This window comes from Anomaloglossus baeobatrachus, chromosome 1 (assembly GCF_048569485.1).
Source record: "Anomaloglossus baeobatrachus isolate aAnoBae1 chromosome 1, aAnoBae1.hap1, whole genome shotgun sequence".
NCBI classification, from domain to species: Eukaryota; Metazoa; Chordata; class Amphibia; order Anura; family Aromobatidae; genus Anomaloglossus; species Anomaloglossus baeobatrachus.
In genome coordinates, this window is record NC_134353.1 from 522596714 (window position 1) to 522612870 (window position 16157).

Genomic DNA, 16157 nt, shown 5'->3' on the forward strand with positions numbered 1-16157 from the left:
GACCCAAATCCGTGCGATCATAAAAGCAGCATGTCAAATATTCCGTGAGCTATGGATGCAGCTCCAACTCTGTCTATGGTGGGGGCAGCAGCCATAGCACATGAAATCAGATTTTTTTCTGCAGAAACACTGCATCAATTATGCAGTGTTTCTGCAGCGATTTGACGCGCACATGTGCTGTCAAATCCCTGCAGAAATTTCTGCAGGGACACGACGCAACGTGCACACACAGCCTTATGCAGTTAGGTGCGGCTGAGGGATCTCCGCAGGAGATTCCGCAGCCGCACTTTCCGCAGCGTGGACACAGACACTCCCCATGTCCCATAGGGTAACATGGGGAGTGCCTGTACATGCTAGAACCTGCGGATTTATCTTGAAAATCCAGAAAAATCCGCAGGTTTTCCGCGGCAAACTCCGCAGCAAAAAGCTCCCGTGGGCACATGGCCTTAGAGTCAAGGTAACCACTGCCAGATCTATATGTTAAGGTTCTAAAAACCAAAAAAAATGGTTGCCTCACCTTTGCAGATCTTTCCATCTACTTCATATCCTTCTTTACATACACAGTCTTCTACTGATGTGCTGCCTGGTGGTGATGTGTGATTTGGATCAGGACATGAGATACAAGTGCTGACTCCTCCTGGTTTACCTTCTGTTTTGTACGTCCCAGATGGACAGGCTGTTAAAAAATAATTGAAACATATAAGGAGATTTTTCCTAAATATTTTTCTAAAATGTAAACATTTTACATATCCATATAAAGTTTAAACCTAATCTCCACCTATACACCTGTTTAAAGCTCTTCACAATCTCTTCCCCCCTACAACTGCTGAAATCTCACATTGCTTAGGACAAGCTGCAGCGATCAATCAGGTTAGAAAAGGCAAGAATTGACTTCACTTGGACTTTTGACCTTAGTAATTTGAAATCTTTACTCATAAAATGATAATTTGATACCTGTATAATACAGTTATTTTGACATGAAGTTATTTTTAAGAAAATACATCAGGTCTAAGGGGTACTTTGCATGCTGCGACATTGCAAGCCAATGCTGCGATGCCGAGCGCGATAGTCCCCGCCCCCGTCGCAGATGCGATATCCTTTCGATAGCTGCCGTAGCGAACATTATCGCTACGGCAGCTTCACATGGACTCACCCGCCCTGCGACGTCGCCTCCTTATTAAGGTGGCGGGTCGTGCGGCGTCACTGCGATGTCACACGGCAGGTGGCCAATAGGAGCGGAGGGGCGGAGATGAGCGGGATGTAAACATCCCGCCCACCTCCTTCCTTCCGCATATCCTACGGAAGCCGCGGTGACGCCGATAGGAGATGTTCCTCGCTCCTGCGACTTCACACACAGCGATGTGTGCTGCCGCAGGAACGAGGAACAACATCGGACTGTCGCGTCAGCGTAATTATGGATTACGCCGACGCTGCACCGATGATACGATTACGACGCTTTTGCGCTCGTTAATCGTATCATCTAGGCTTTACACACTACGATGTCGCATGTGATGCCGGATGTGCGTCACTTTCAATTTGACCCCACCGACATCGCACCTGCGATGTCGTAGTGTGCAAAGCCCGCCTAAGAGATCATCAGGTCTAAAGGGTGCTTTACACGCTGCGACATTGCTAGCATTTGCTAGCAATGTCGCAAGCGATATCACCCGCCCCGTCGTTCGTGCAACATGTGGGGGTCGCTGCCGTAGCGAACAATATCGCTATGGCAGCATCACACGCACATACCAGTTCAGCGACGTCGCTGTTGCTGCCGAACAATCCCTCATTCAAGAGGGAGATGCGTTCAGCGTCACTGCGACGTCACAGCGGCGTCACAAAATGGACGCAGGTAGGATAATGTTCGTTGTTCCTGCGGTGTCACACACAGCGATGTGTGGTGCCGCAGGAATGACGAACAACCTGCGGAATTGTTAATTAGATCTCTTAAGGGTGCTTTACACGCTGCGACATCGCTAATGATATATTGTCGGGGTCACGGTGTTTGTGTCGCACATTCGGGGTCGTTAGCGACATCGCAGCATGTGACAGCTAATAGCGATGATCAACGATCGCAAAAACGGCAAAAATCGTTGATCGTTGACACGTCACTCCAAATCATAATGTTGTTGGTGTTTCATTCCGCAGGTTGTTCAATTCAAAACAGGTGGTTGATGATACGACCCTTAGGACAATCCCGAGGCATTTTAAGACCTTTCATGGTTGTGATGCCTCAGGGTTGAAACTTATGGGTATTGATGTGTTGCACTGTGGTATCAGAGGGGGTGACTGGAAGAAGCTATTGGCACAGGTTGAGTGCCGGTGGATAGTCACTTTGGGCACAATGGTGCCTAAGGGACTAAATGAAAAACTTAGCTTTGCCCCCTTTTTATAGATGATCAGTGCAACACATTTTTAGGGTGTTTTTTATGGTGTTCTTTGATTCTTTTTTAATTGTGTTTGTTTGTTCTCCTTATTTTAATAGTGATTTATTCATCTGATGAATTGGTACCCATGTGTCTTGTCGTGATCGGTGGTTTTCTGCGGCGCATCGTGAAACTTGATCTCAATACACACCATCTGACCATTACTTTAAAGTCTATCATGTGGAAAACGGCCCCTGGATTTGGAAGAGTCTGGGAACTGACCCTTATGGACTTACTGCTATAACCATGTACTGGTGGTTAATATGTGTACAATTGCCTGGGGGGGGAGTGGGTGTGTGGGGGGAGTGGGGGTGTGGAGGGGGGGGGTTCTATAGATTCATACATATAGACGAAGAAAAATGAATGCAGAGTCATTCTGTAATCCCTTTGTATTCCTAAACCCTGGTGAGAGACTAAAATAAAACCTAGGGCTGTTAATTGAGATGTATGTAACCTCCAGGCAATTGTAACAATGAAACATTGTATATATTATGTTGGGCTGTCTCTGGATGATAGCTATATCTGGGACTATTGAAGGATTAAACTGTATCATAAGGATTTAATTATGTCTTAAATGATATTTCTATCTGATTGATGCGGTTCCGTTACAGTGTGTATGTGGTAGGACTGTAAATTTGCATTCTTGATACTATCTCTATGCTATGTACATGGTTTATAATCTGTTGATTAATATAGATGGAGATTAAGAGATCTAATTAACAATGTATACAGTTTGTGTTGTGAAACGTTAAAAAGTATTAATATGAGATTAATTAATCTGAGGGCAAGGAAGTTCATAACAGTCATATTAACTTGAATGAGCTGTGCTACAATCATTTTCACGATTGGCGGTGGAACCACCATTGAGACCCCCTACCGATCCATAACTTACATTATATCCCAGAGATATATCCACCTATGGGGGATGAGAATAACCCTTTAACATCGATACACCACTTATTTAAGTGTCAGTTAATATTTAACCACTTTTTCTTGATGCATTAATACTAGAGAACAAGTTTTGCATTGATTAATCCACAGTACAATGTCTCAGTGCTTATTTAAGGGCTATTTAGCATTTACGTTGACCTCAGTTGTATTCTATATACAGGTATACAGATTATTTTTCATTAAGTTTCATGCAAATTGTTATCGTTTTTATAGCATGTGTCTCTTATGTTGGTCTTTTCCGTTCACTAATTAAGCTGTAGTATCACCTGGCATTACGGCTTTGCCCTTATAACACAGCACCCGCTCAGGGCTTCCTCCTACCAAGAATAATACATGCAGGGATAATGATTCCTGAAATGCCATTTCAGAATTAAATCTTTCGGAAGCCAGGAGCCATTAGCCTGGCAGGCTCAGCTGCACAACATGCTGCTGGGACTATAAAAATAACAAATTAATCACTTTTCTAGAAATGCCAGTAATCCATAATTTTCTTCCAATTTCACACAACTACAAATGAGGCAAAGATGTGTTTCCAGGACAATTAAGAATTGATTTTTGCATTCCTAGTGAAACAAGTAAAAACGACTGTGTTCCCTTATTAAGCTCCTGTGTAATCAAATTGAGAAGAAGAGGAACTGATTAAGACTTGTAAGTCAAAGTATTAAAAGGTTTTTCCGCCCAATAAAAAGTTTCTAATTGCAATTGACAAGCCGGCCTTGTAAAGACCACTTAGCCAGCCATATTCACTCGTTGCTCTAGTCACGTGCCAGCACGGAACCACAGTTCTATGTCGAACAGAGGATCAGAAGTGAAGTGTCAGGGATCTGGCATGCAGCTTCATCTGGCAGATTAATTTACCGGGTCTAACAGGTCTACATTAGAAAGATATATAACTTGATTTAACTTTTTTTAGCAGAAGAAGTGATATTGTGTCACCACTTGAAAAGATGATGACGTTCGCCTGCATCCATAAAAAACATGTAGACAAACAAAATTGGACAGGCACCACTGATAATAATAATACCAATAAACAGAGTAGTGCACTGTACTGAAAAACATGAGAACAAAGAAACAAAGATACATACAAGCACCGGAACTCTAATGAATAATGTGCTACTCCTGTATATCCAAAGTGATACATATAGTGCAAATATAAAACCATTAAAACACAAAACATTTCCCCTTTACAATAAGTAGGGGATCCTCTCTAACAATCCCTATACAATATCACAAGGGAGCTGACTAGATGTAACATCCATACAGGGTTATCAGTACAATATTGCACAAACAGTGTATGAAAAACACAGCATGTAAACAGAGATATTTACCATAATGGTGGTTAAGTCAAATGGCCAAATAAATAACCCTAAAAGGATTGTCAGTCAGGAGTGAGGAGGTTAAAAACCCAGAAGGAGGGAAGAGGTTAAAACCCCATTACTCATTACCCCTGGGGAAGCCACGATTGGCGTAACGCGTGCGTTTTTTAGCCTCATCACTCCTTCTGACTGACTATCCTTCTAGGGTTATGTCTTTGATCATTTGACTTAACAATCGTTATGGTGCATATCTCTGGTTATATGCTGTGTTTTTCATACACTGTTTGTGCAATATTGTACTGATTACCCTGTATGGATTTTACATCTAGTCAATTCCCTTGTGATATTGTATAGGGATTGTGGGAGAGGATCTCCTATTTATTATAAAGGGGAATTGTGTTTTGTGTTTTAATGGTTTTATATTTGCACTGTGTTTAATAAAATATGTATCACTTTGGATATACAGGAGTAGCACATCTCATTCATTAGCGTTCCGGAACTTGTATATGCCCTTTGTTTCTTTGTTCTCATGAAAAAACATGAGAATCATTAAGGAATATGGCTTACATGACTTAGGAAAGACTCCTGTGCAGGCCGGAACATGGTTTATTTTATTTCATGGAGCCCAAATAAAGATTCTCACATGTTGGCTGCTTGATATCCCGACTTTCCGGACTAAGACTGTTTGCACAGGCATATTATTGCCCTTGACCTGTTGGTACAGTGCAGCTGTTATGTGGCAAGATGATAACTATGCTTTTACCTCTTTGTATACGAGAGTGTAGATCTCGAAAATGCTAAAATTACAATATCAAGTGGAAATCCCAGATTTATTTTTATAGCTAACAGCTTTCTAACCCAGTTGTAATATATTGAGCAATACTCTGTGTATTTTAAATATCTTGAAGGAGTGTTTTTAAATAGATAACCTAATACTATTTTATTGTTGCTATTTTTTGAGTGAACATGACCAAAAAACTATCCATCATCCATCATCTCTTGTGTGCATTTAAGCCTGCTTTACACGTTGCAATTTCGCATACGATATCGTATGCGATTTGCAACGCCCCCATCGTATGTGCGGCATTTACAATTTGTTGAATGTGCCGCACAAATGATTAACCCCCGTCACACGTACTTACCCGTCCATACGACCTCGCTGTGGGTGGCGAACGTCCACTTCCTGGAGTGGGAGGGACGTTCGGCGTCATAGCGACGTGACGCGGCAGCCGGCCAATAGAAGTAGAGGAGCGGAGCTGAGTGGGACGTAAACATCTCGCCCACCTCCTTCCTTCCGCATTGCTGGCCGGGAGATGCAGGACACAGGTAAGATCTGTTCATCGTTCCCGGGGTGTCACACACTGCGATGTGTGCTACCCCGGGTACGATGAACAATCTGACGTTCAATTCTAGAGAAATTAACGATGTGCATGCGATGAACGTTTTACCGTTCAATCGCAATCGCACGCACCTATCACACACTGCAATGTAACTTACGATGCCGGATGTGCGTCACTTACGACGTGACCCCGCTGACACATTGTAAGATACATTGCAGCGTGTAAAGCGAGCTTAAGTCTTAGGCTGAACTAATAAGTCGGTTAGTCTGACCTGAGCTAAGTGCTTTATTGATATATACTACTCTCAAAAAGTTAGGGATTTTTAGCTTTTGGGTGAAATTTATGTAAACCATAAAAAGTTCATGTTACAGTGATATTTTATCATGAAAGTAAGGCATTTAAGTAGAAGCATCCAAGGGGGATTTAAACAAAAGCAAACAGAAGTGGTGGGTTTCCCCCCAAAAAATGTCAGTGTCTCAATAACTTGTCATATGGCTTTGAGCATCATTTACAGCTTGGCAACCACATCTCATGCTGTCCACAAGTCAAATTATTGTCTACTTAGACACGGCATCCCATCCCACAGCACACTACATCTGATCACGTTATTGTACCCTCAGTGCGAGTAAATCAAACACTGCAAGCGGCTTGCACTGGCTCGAACACCATGTATACCCAAGCGCAGCGATGCTCGCGTGAGTGGTTTATATACTTAAGCACCCGAACTCTGAATCCGTACTTTGTTCTTTTTTTTTTAAAAGTCTGAGTTCGTACTGAACACCACTCATCTCCAACGATTACATTAAGTTCACCTGAAAAGGTTATAGTGCTTATTAGGATCATCCTGAAAATTTACACAAAAGCCAAATATTCCTAATGTCATACACGAGGGAGTGGACCAATTGCACCAAGGTACCAGACTTACTCTGGGGGGGTGTAACTAAGTAACTGCTAGGTTCTCCACTAGAGCCTCTGATGGTTAGGTTAAGTTTGCAGCTACTGGTAGTAGCCAGGTACCACTCCAAAGGAACTCTCAGCAATATAGCCGCTGACCTCAAAGGGTCAGAGATGCTGGTATGGATTTGGGAAATGGAAAGAACAGGAAAACAAACTGGAGAGGATCCAGGTGCTGGTGCCGACAGGATTGATGGTGCAGGCTAGTCAGGTTATGGTTCTGGAATAGAACTGGTTCAGTTACAGGTGCAAGCACAGGTAGAACAGCCTGGACCAGGATACAGCCCCAGGACACGAACACGTGATGCTGGATACCAATACTGGGCAACACCACAGGATAAGGACACTGGCTACTGGCCACAGATGCGGTATCAAGAACACAGGTACAGAATAGAGGACAGCATAAAAAAACAGGTTAAGCACACAGTATGAAAGGGTCAGGAACCCAGTTACAAAGGCACCTCCCTAAAACCTAATGTCTCCCAGCGACAGGCTGGAGGCCTGACCTAATTGAGCATGCTGTCCCTTTAAGAGGCAAGATGTACACACACATGCCCTAAGCATGATTTCGGGAGACCTGTACGGCATGGCCAGGCCTTTACTAAAAGACAGTGGAGGGGACAGGAGATGTGGCGGAAACAGGATAGCCGGGATGGTGACAGTGGCTGTGTCCCTGCTGAGAGAAGAAAGTTTGGCACTTTTTGTGAGTAGTGTATAAGAGGTTGTTAGATCAGGTTGGGAGACCCTCAGATCAAGATATATATTTCAAACACAGTCTGTGTTTCAAGTACTCATAAATTTAACCTTATGGACACTCCTAATTATTTTAAATGTCCCTGCCTTTGATGGAGGCACACACACTGAGTTCACATCTTTCCAGGCACTTGAAAGCTGCTTTAATAATAATAATAATAATAATAATAATAATAATTTTATTCATTTATATAGCGCTATTAATTCCACAGTGCTTTACATACATTGGAAACACTGTCCCCATTGGAGCTCACAATCTAGAGTCCCTATCTGTATGTTTTTGGAGTGTGGGAGGAAACCGGAGTACCCGGAGGAAACCCACACAAACACGGGCAGAACATACAAACTCCTTGCAGATGGTGTCCTTGGTGGGATTTGAACCCAGGACCCCAGCGCTGCAAGACTGCAGTGCTAACCACTGAGCCACTGTGCCGCCCCAAGTCAGACATCAAGTGCCTCTAACAGCCATGGGTGGATAGGAAATCCACCTGCTGCTGTTAACCAGTTAAATGCCACTGTCAATCTCTAATCGCTGTGACTATTCCTGCCCATCGATGCTCCATCACTTGATCTTGGGGCGCCGGTGGGTTGCCATGACAGTCGGGGACCAGCTGATGATCCCATGCCTGTCATTATGATCCTCCTGTGAACACTAAGATTAACAGCCAGCATTCATAGGAGATCGTGATTTTTGCTATGCAGAGCCGTGATGATGCACTTCTCTGTATAGCACAGGCGATCAGACGATGGCAGCTTCAAATCCCCTAAAGGGGCTATTAAATACTGTAAGAAATAAAAAAAAACCTCAAAAGTTGAAATCACCCCCCTTTTGCCCAATTAAAAATCAAACAATAAAAAAAACAAAAAATATATATTTGGTATAATCGCATTCAAAAGTGTCCGATCTATCAAGATATAAAATAAATTAATCTAATCGTTAAACAGCGTAACAAGAAAAAGCAAAAGCCGAAATAACATATTTTTGGTTGCCACAACATTACATTAAAATGCAATAAAAGGCGATCAAAACATCATATCTACTCCACAATGATATTAGTATAAAGTTCAACATAGGCCACAAAAATAAGCCCTCACACAGCCCAATATCCCAAAAATTTAAATTAGAATATGGTGAAAAAAGCAAAAGGTTTTTTTTTTTTTTTTTTTTAATTTCTGAATTTTGTTCAGTGCTTAAATAAAAAAAAATAAAAACTATACATGTTTGGTATCTACAATCCCATACTGACCCAATGAACTACGGTATATTGCCAGGTTAGTTTTACCATATATTGAACTTTGTAAATAAAAAAACAAAAAATTATCGTGGAATTGGACTTTTTTTTGCAATTTCACTACATGGTAAATCTGCCCTGGCAATATGAATCCTCAGGTCAGTCCGAGTTTGTAGATCCCAAACATGTATACTTTTACTTTTATCTAAGTGGTAAAAGAAAAAGTCAAAAGTTTGTAAAAAGAAAAAGAATTGTACTTTTGTTGACATTTTCCGAGACCCGTAGTGTACTCATTTTTCAGGATCTGGGGCTCAGTGATGGCTTATTTTTTGCGTCTTGAGCTGATGTTTTTAGTCATATCATTGTTGTTTAGATACAATGTTTTGAACGCCTGTTATTGCATTTTAATGCAATGTTGTCGCGACCAAAAAAATGTAATTTGAGACATTTTTATTTTTTTTCTCGCTATACCCTTTACTGTTCAGATTAATTGATTTTATATTTTGATAGATCGGACGATCTGAAAGCGGTGATATCAAATATGTGAATATTTTTGTTATTTTTTTATTTTCAATGAGGAAAAAGGAGGGAGATTTGAACTTATATTTTATTGATGGCGATGGGGAACAGCGCAATCCTTGCCATAGCAATCTCTGACAGTACGATCTAAAGTGTTAAGATGAGGATGGCGCTGTTCCCCACCACCTTCTGTGGCCTTGTGACACGATCACGAGGCACTGATGTGTTACCATGACAGCGTGGGATCAGCTGATAACCCCTGACGCTGTTGAGTCACTTCCACTGAGAGCCAGCAAAGTGCTGATTTTCACAGGAACACTGCATTTCTGCTGATCAGAGCAATGCTGACTAGGGGGACTAGAAAAATCTGTCACAAATTTTAAAAAAAAGTTTTAGAAATATAAAAAAATAAAAAGAACTTAAAAGGTCAAATCACCCCCTTTTGCCCCTTTGAAAATAAAGCAATTAAAAAAATGTAAAAAAAATATATATTACCACGTTCAAAAATGCCCAATCTGTCAATCGATTAATCTGATTGGTACACGGCATTCCAAAGGAAAAAAAAGCTTTTTTTACCACAATAATGCATTAAAATGCAATAACAGGCTATCAAAACATTGCATTTAGACAAAAATGGTATAATTAAAAACGCCAGCTCAAGACGCAAAAAATAAGCCATCACTGAGCCCAAGATCTCAGAAAATGAGAATGCTATAAGTCTCGGAAAATGGTGAGAAAAGCGCTATTTTTTTTTTTGTTTTACAAATTTTTGAATTTTTTTCACCACTGAAGTAAAAGTATACATATTTGTTTTTTGTATGAACTCACACTGATGTCAGGCATCATGCTGATATGTCAGTTTTACCATATAGTGAACTTGGTGAATAGAAAAAACAAAAACGAATGTGGAATTTAACTTTTTTCATAATTTCTCCACACTTGGATTTTTTTTACCATTTTTCAGTACAAAGTATGGTAAAATTAAAGCGCGCAAATCACCAGGATTTTCCTATATAAGCTAAAGCCAGTGACATACTAGCATTATCATGCTGATTCTATACGTACCTTTAGTGGTCAGCTCGGATGTATAGTGAAACACAAGCAAGAGAAGTTTGTAAAAGAAACAGTTTATTGATTGGCAACAGCTGCCAATCAGCTAACAGCTGGGATGGGGTTTGATAGTGATTCCTGTCCCCCTGCTTGTTGCTACTCGTACTATCTTTTATTCATACTAATTATATTATAGAAGCATTTTACAAATGGTTTGGGCTAGAATGACTTTACTGATGTCATACCCATGTGATTAGAAGGGACGGGGCCTTAGCCAACATAGTTGATACCAGGAAGCAACATTATTTCTCCGTTGGCTGACGCCCCACACCTTCTGGTCACATGGGTATGATGTCAGCAAGATCCTTCTAGCCACAACCATTAGTGAAACGCTTCTATAGATTACCACCAGCCCTGCCGTGTACACGAGACTGTGCCCCCAATATCACACAGGACCACAACCAGCCCTGCCGTGTAAACAGGATTGTACTCTCAATATCACACAGGATCCTGAAGACCCACCTCTTCTGACAAGCCTACAACCTGCAGTAACCCTCAGTCTGATACAGCGCCGCACAATCAACTCTACCCTCACCTACTGTATCCTCACCTATCGTTTGTAGACTGTGAGACCTCGCGGGCAGGGTCCTCTCTCCTCCTGTACCTGTCTGTGTCTTGTACTGTTTATGATTATTGTACTTGTCCTTATTATATATACCCCTTTCACATGTAAAGTGCCATGGAATTGATGGCGCTATAATAATAAATAATAATAATAATAATAATAACATAATTAGCATGAATAAAAGATAGGGGAGGAACAACAGGCACAGGGGTGGAAATTACTATGAATATATACCCCAGCTATTAGCTGATCAGCAGCTGCTGCCAATCAAAAAGCTGCTCATTTTACAAACTTTACTTGCTTGTGTTCAAAACCTATACATCCTAGCTGACAACTAAAGGTATGTATAGAATCAGGCTGATAGTACCAGTATAACTTTAGGTTACAGAGGAAAATCATGGTCATTGGTGCACTTTAATGGTGTCATTCAAAAGTGCAATTCGGCTGGCAAAAGATAAGCCCTCATATGGCAATATTAACTGAAAAAAAATGTTATGGCTTTTGGAAGAAGAGGAGGAAAAAAGAAAATGAAAAACGGAAAATTGCCTAGGAATGAAGTAGTTAAACATTGTCTGCAAGGGAGTGTCCGCTTACACAGACTTAAAAAAGTGGCACAGAAACAACCAGGTCTCTTGGAAAGAAAATATAATGTATTATAGGTGGTTCTAATGGCTACCTCTTGTCCTGGTGCTGCAGCTGAGAGGAATTCAAAGAGGTTATCCAAGCTGGGTGCCTCCTTTAATGAATACTCTAAACCAGTTTGTATATGATTAGATGTCTGTTTGGCGGTGCATCATAATGTGGTGCAAGGAACATTTCACATCTGAATTGTTTATTCACTGAATCACTATAAAAACATGGCACTAAATGTGAATTTTCTGCTAAGCTAAAATATCTAAATGTACAATACCCACAGGATTTAGCTTCAAAAAAATATATATTCCATTCTATCAGCCTAATGTAATTCCATACACATTATGTTGATTTAAAACTCCCCTTACAATTACAGTACAAGACAATCTCACTGATAATAAGCTATGTGTATGCGTGGAGCTTCTACAGCATTAAAGGGCTGTTTTATATGGAGCTTTATATGATTTTAAAAAGAGTTAATGGGGAAATATTACAGTAAGTATTTTCTAAATCTAAATTTTATTTCAACAGTCACATAAAAAATATATTTATCTGCAGGGAATATGAAGTCTGGGCAATTTGTACGTAATTTAAGCACAATTTATTAGAGTATTTAGGGAATTGAATCTTTGATAGTTAGTGCGAACTTAGGTCAGATGCAGAGAAAAACACTAGGAGGGCAGCATGGCAAATCCCTGGCAACAATGTGCTACTGTGTCAGGAGGTCTACTGCCTCTGACAATATTGAGGACACCTTTGGTGGTGTATAAGAAGATGCAAAATCACCAATTGGGAATCTTGTTTTGTGGACCTTGCTCTCAGCTGATGTAAGAGTTCTGCAGACCACACTATATATACTTAGAGGTTACAAGAACAAACAGGGTATTTTGTAGTCACAGCATAGTGTCACCGGCCGCTCCTGGAAATCTCGCACATGCACGCAGCTCATTCCAGCAGCATCAGCATACCTCAAAATCCTGGTGTAGGCATCCCACCTATATGAAGCCGGGAAGTGACTACCCTGCTTCTGAGGCACACTGACGCAACCATAATGAGCCGTGCCTGTGCACAAGATTTCCAGGTATTGGCGATGATATCGTCTTCTGGAAATCATGTTACTACACTCACAGGGGAATAACAACAGGGAAAGAGGGCGACTAGTCTGGGGAAACAACGCACCATTGATTAGTCAAGGTCCTAATTAACACAGGAACAGCGCACTTTCTAAGTCTTTTTTTAATCTTTGGTATTAGTGAATAGCATTATACAAGGGGCGGCTGATAAGTCTTTGGCTTTACCCAGAAAGAAACGATATAGGATGATGAAACTTTACATTTATTCCACCTACTCTCCACTGATGTCAACCCACTTCTTACATCAGTATTCAAAGCTCTGTAGGCCTAGCAAAAAGAAGGATTTCAGTTGTGCCTCAAACCAGGCATCCGTAGCAGCCATGGCATCATAAATGGTGTGACATTTGGTACCCTTGAGGTGTTTCTTTAGGTTTAGAAACAGATGATATTCAGAAAGATCTAGATCTGGTGAATAAGGTGGGTGGTCAACCAGCTCTGCCAGTTCTGCTGTGGTCGCTTGTGCAGTGTGAGCGGAGGCGTTGTCTTGCAGGAACAAGATTCCTTTGTACAGCTTGCCTCACCTTTTGTCCTTCAGAGCTGCTTTCAATTGATCCAAAAGTTCAATCACAGAAAAGAAATTTACTCCTAAAATACAAAATTTATTGAGGTACAAAGTTTAAAGGTAAGGAATAAAAAACAAAACAAAAAAACTCCCAATAATACTAAGTGTGGAGAGAAGCCCACTATCCAAAAGAGGAAGGGGGTATGAAAACCAGCTGGTTGAAAGTGAACCAGTGGGTGATCTATCCGAAAAGGATACCACAACACTGATTAACTTATGCTAATATCTTTATAACCAAATTAGACACAAGTTACCACTATCAGACAATCACCCACAAAACATTCAACCTAGTTGATAATACATAAGTCATAGATTCACTGTAGCAGCCAACCAGTGGTATTTTTTTTTTATATATATATATCTCCTATAAGGCTTGTAACATATAAATGTATTCAGAGGGGGCTGACAGCACAGCTAAAAATATGTGTACATCATAAGTGCTCACTATCTGCCGTGTATCAGATCAAACACCAGAGGAACCATATGGGCCACTCTGAGGACAGACACTGGAGTTACAGCAACTCGGTTTATGCAAAGTCTCACTGGACATGTAGGACATCTGTTACCTGTGTTCCTCTGGTGTTTGATCTGATACACGGCAGATAGTGAGGACTTATGATGTACACATATTGTTAACTGTGCTGTCAGCCCCCTCTGAATACATTTATATGTTACAAGCCTTGTAGGATATATATATATATATATAAAAAAATACCACTGGTTGGCTGCTACAATGAATCTATGACGATTTTTTTGAACTCGGCTTACTGGAGATGAGTTGATAAAGGACTTTCGTGGAAAACAGACTTCCTATTATATATAATCTGTTTTTATGAGAGAACGGATACATCTATCTATGAATATTTCTACACATGTATATACCCCTGATGAACCTCTTCTGAAAGGTGAAACGCGTTGGCTTTTTTCTTTATAGTATTTGGTCTCATAATTCTATTGGGGATGCTCAAATTTTGAGAGCTGACTCTATGTAATTGATAACTACACCTTACAGACTGATCTGACTGACTGTCTGACTTGTGACAAGACTGTCTTTGTCCGACTTATGTATTATCAACTGGGTTGAATGTTTTGTGGGTGATTGTCTGATAGTGGTAACTTGTGTCTAATTTGGTTATAAAGATATTAGCATAAGTTAATCAGTGTTGTGGTATCCTTTTCGGATAGATCACTCACTGGTTCACTTTCAACCAGCTGGTTTTCATACCCCCTTCCTCTTTTGGATAGTTGGCGTTCTCTCTACACTTAGTGTTATTGGGAGTTTTTTTGTTTTGTTTTTTATTCCTTACCTTTAAACTTTGTACCTCCAATAAATTTTGTATTTTAGGAGTAAATTTCTTTTCTGTGATTTAATTTCTGTTTGGTTTCTCCAACTTACCATTTTCTGTGAGAATACAGTTTGATCCAAAAGTTCAATGTAATACCTTGCATTGATGGTTGAACCCTTTTGAAGGTTGTCCACTAGCAGCATGCCTTCCTTATTCCAGAACACAGACACCATCACCTTAGTGGCTGATTTTTGCACCATGAACTTCTTTGGTCGAGGAGAACCACTGTTCCTCCAATCTTTTGACTGCTCCTAGTTTTCAGAGTCATAAAAATAAATCCAGGTCTCATCCATAGTGACCAGATAGTTCTTATCAGTCCAGAAACGCTGACAAATGGACCGGGAAATTTTAACTCGCATGCTTCTCTGATCTGTTGTCAAACATTTGGGGACCCACTTTCCAGATAGCTTTCACATGTCCAAATGTTCATGGATAATGACACAAACATGTACATGGGAAATCCTCATGATATCTGCTATTGCTTTAGCTGAAATTTGTGGGTTCTTCAGTATGAGGTTGTGTACAGCATTGACGATCTCCGAACAACAACCACTCTCGGTCATCCAGGACATTCCTCATCATTGGTGCTGAAGTGGCCCGTTTTAAATTTCGCAACCCAGTTCTTAACTGTGGAGTATGAAGGGCATTGATCCCCCAATGTCTGCGACATATCACCATGAATATCCTTCTCGGACTTTCCTTGCAGAAACAAGAATTTTATCACTCCTCTGCTCTCAGTTGCTGTGAAAATTGCATTAGACTCTACCATTTTGTTTTTCCAAGTTTGGAGAACACTGTTGCCATAAGCAACAAACACAAAAGTTTGAAAGCATATATTAGACACATAAGGCTTTCCTGTGATGTAACATTCGCTACCATAGAAAAAAAAAAAAAGATCACAAAGCCAAAGACTTATCAGCAACTCTTCATATAGGGCTGGTTAGGCAAGGAATTTTGGCATACAGGTATGAATGCTGCTGGGTTGGAGAGCATATGGGACCTGACAGGTTCCTTTTAAGTATGAGGAACAGAGCATTTTGACAAGGCTAGAACAACAAAAATGAAATTGATGAGGACTAGAGGCAAGATCAAGCCTCATATTCCTTATGCAGCGTTATCATTAAATATATAATTTTATAAACCTGTGTGAGTGAAAAATTGAGACTCAACAGTGGCTATAGTGATATGTCATGACCTGCCTTCATTCCCAGCAAGGCAGGAAACGTGGAGAGCAATGCAGCAGCTGGACAACATGACAAACTATTGCTGCCTTGCAGCATTCAGGTTCTAAATTTAAAAGCTACAATGTAAAAAAAAATA

General features: G+C 40.6%; 1 protein-coding gene across 1 annotated transcript in view; it reads right to left on the bottom strand.

The window, feature by feature from the left end:
• SVEP1 (sushi, von Willebrand factor type A, EGF and pentraxin domain containing 1) overlaps positions 1-16157 on the bottom strand; it is a 570842-nt gene that overhangs the window by 398634 nt on the left and 156051 nt on the right. Inside the window, exon 4 of the mRNA XM_075316174.1 lies at positions 518-676. Within this exon, the coding sequence (XP_075172289.1) occupies positions 518-676 (159 nt within the window). The remainder of the gene's footprint in view (positions 1-517; positions 677-16157) is intronic.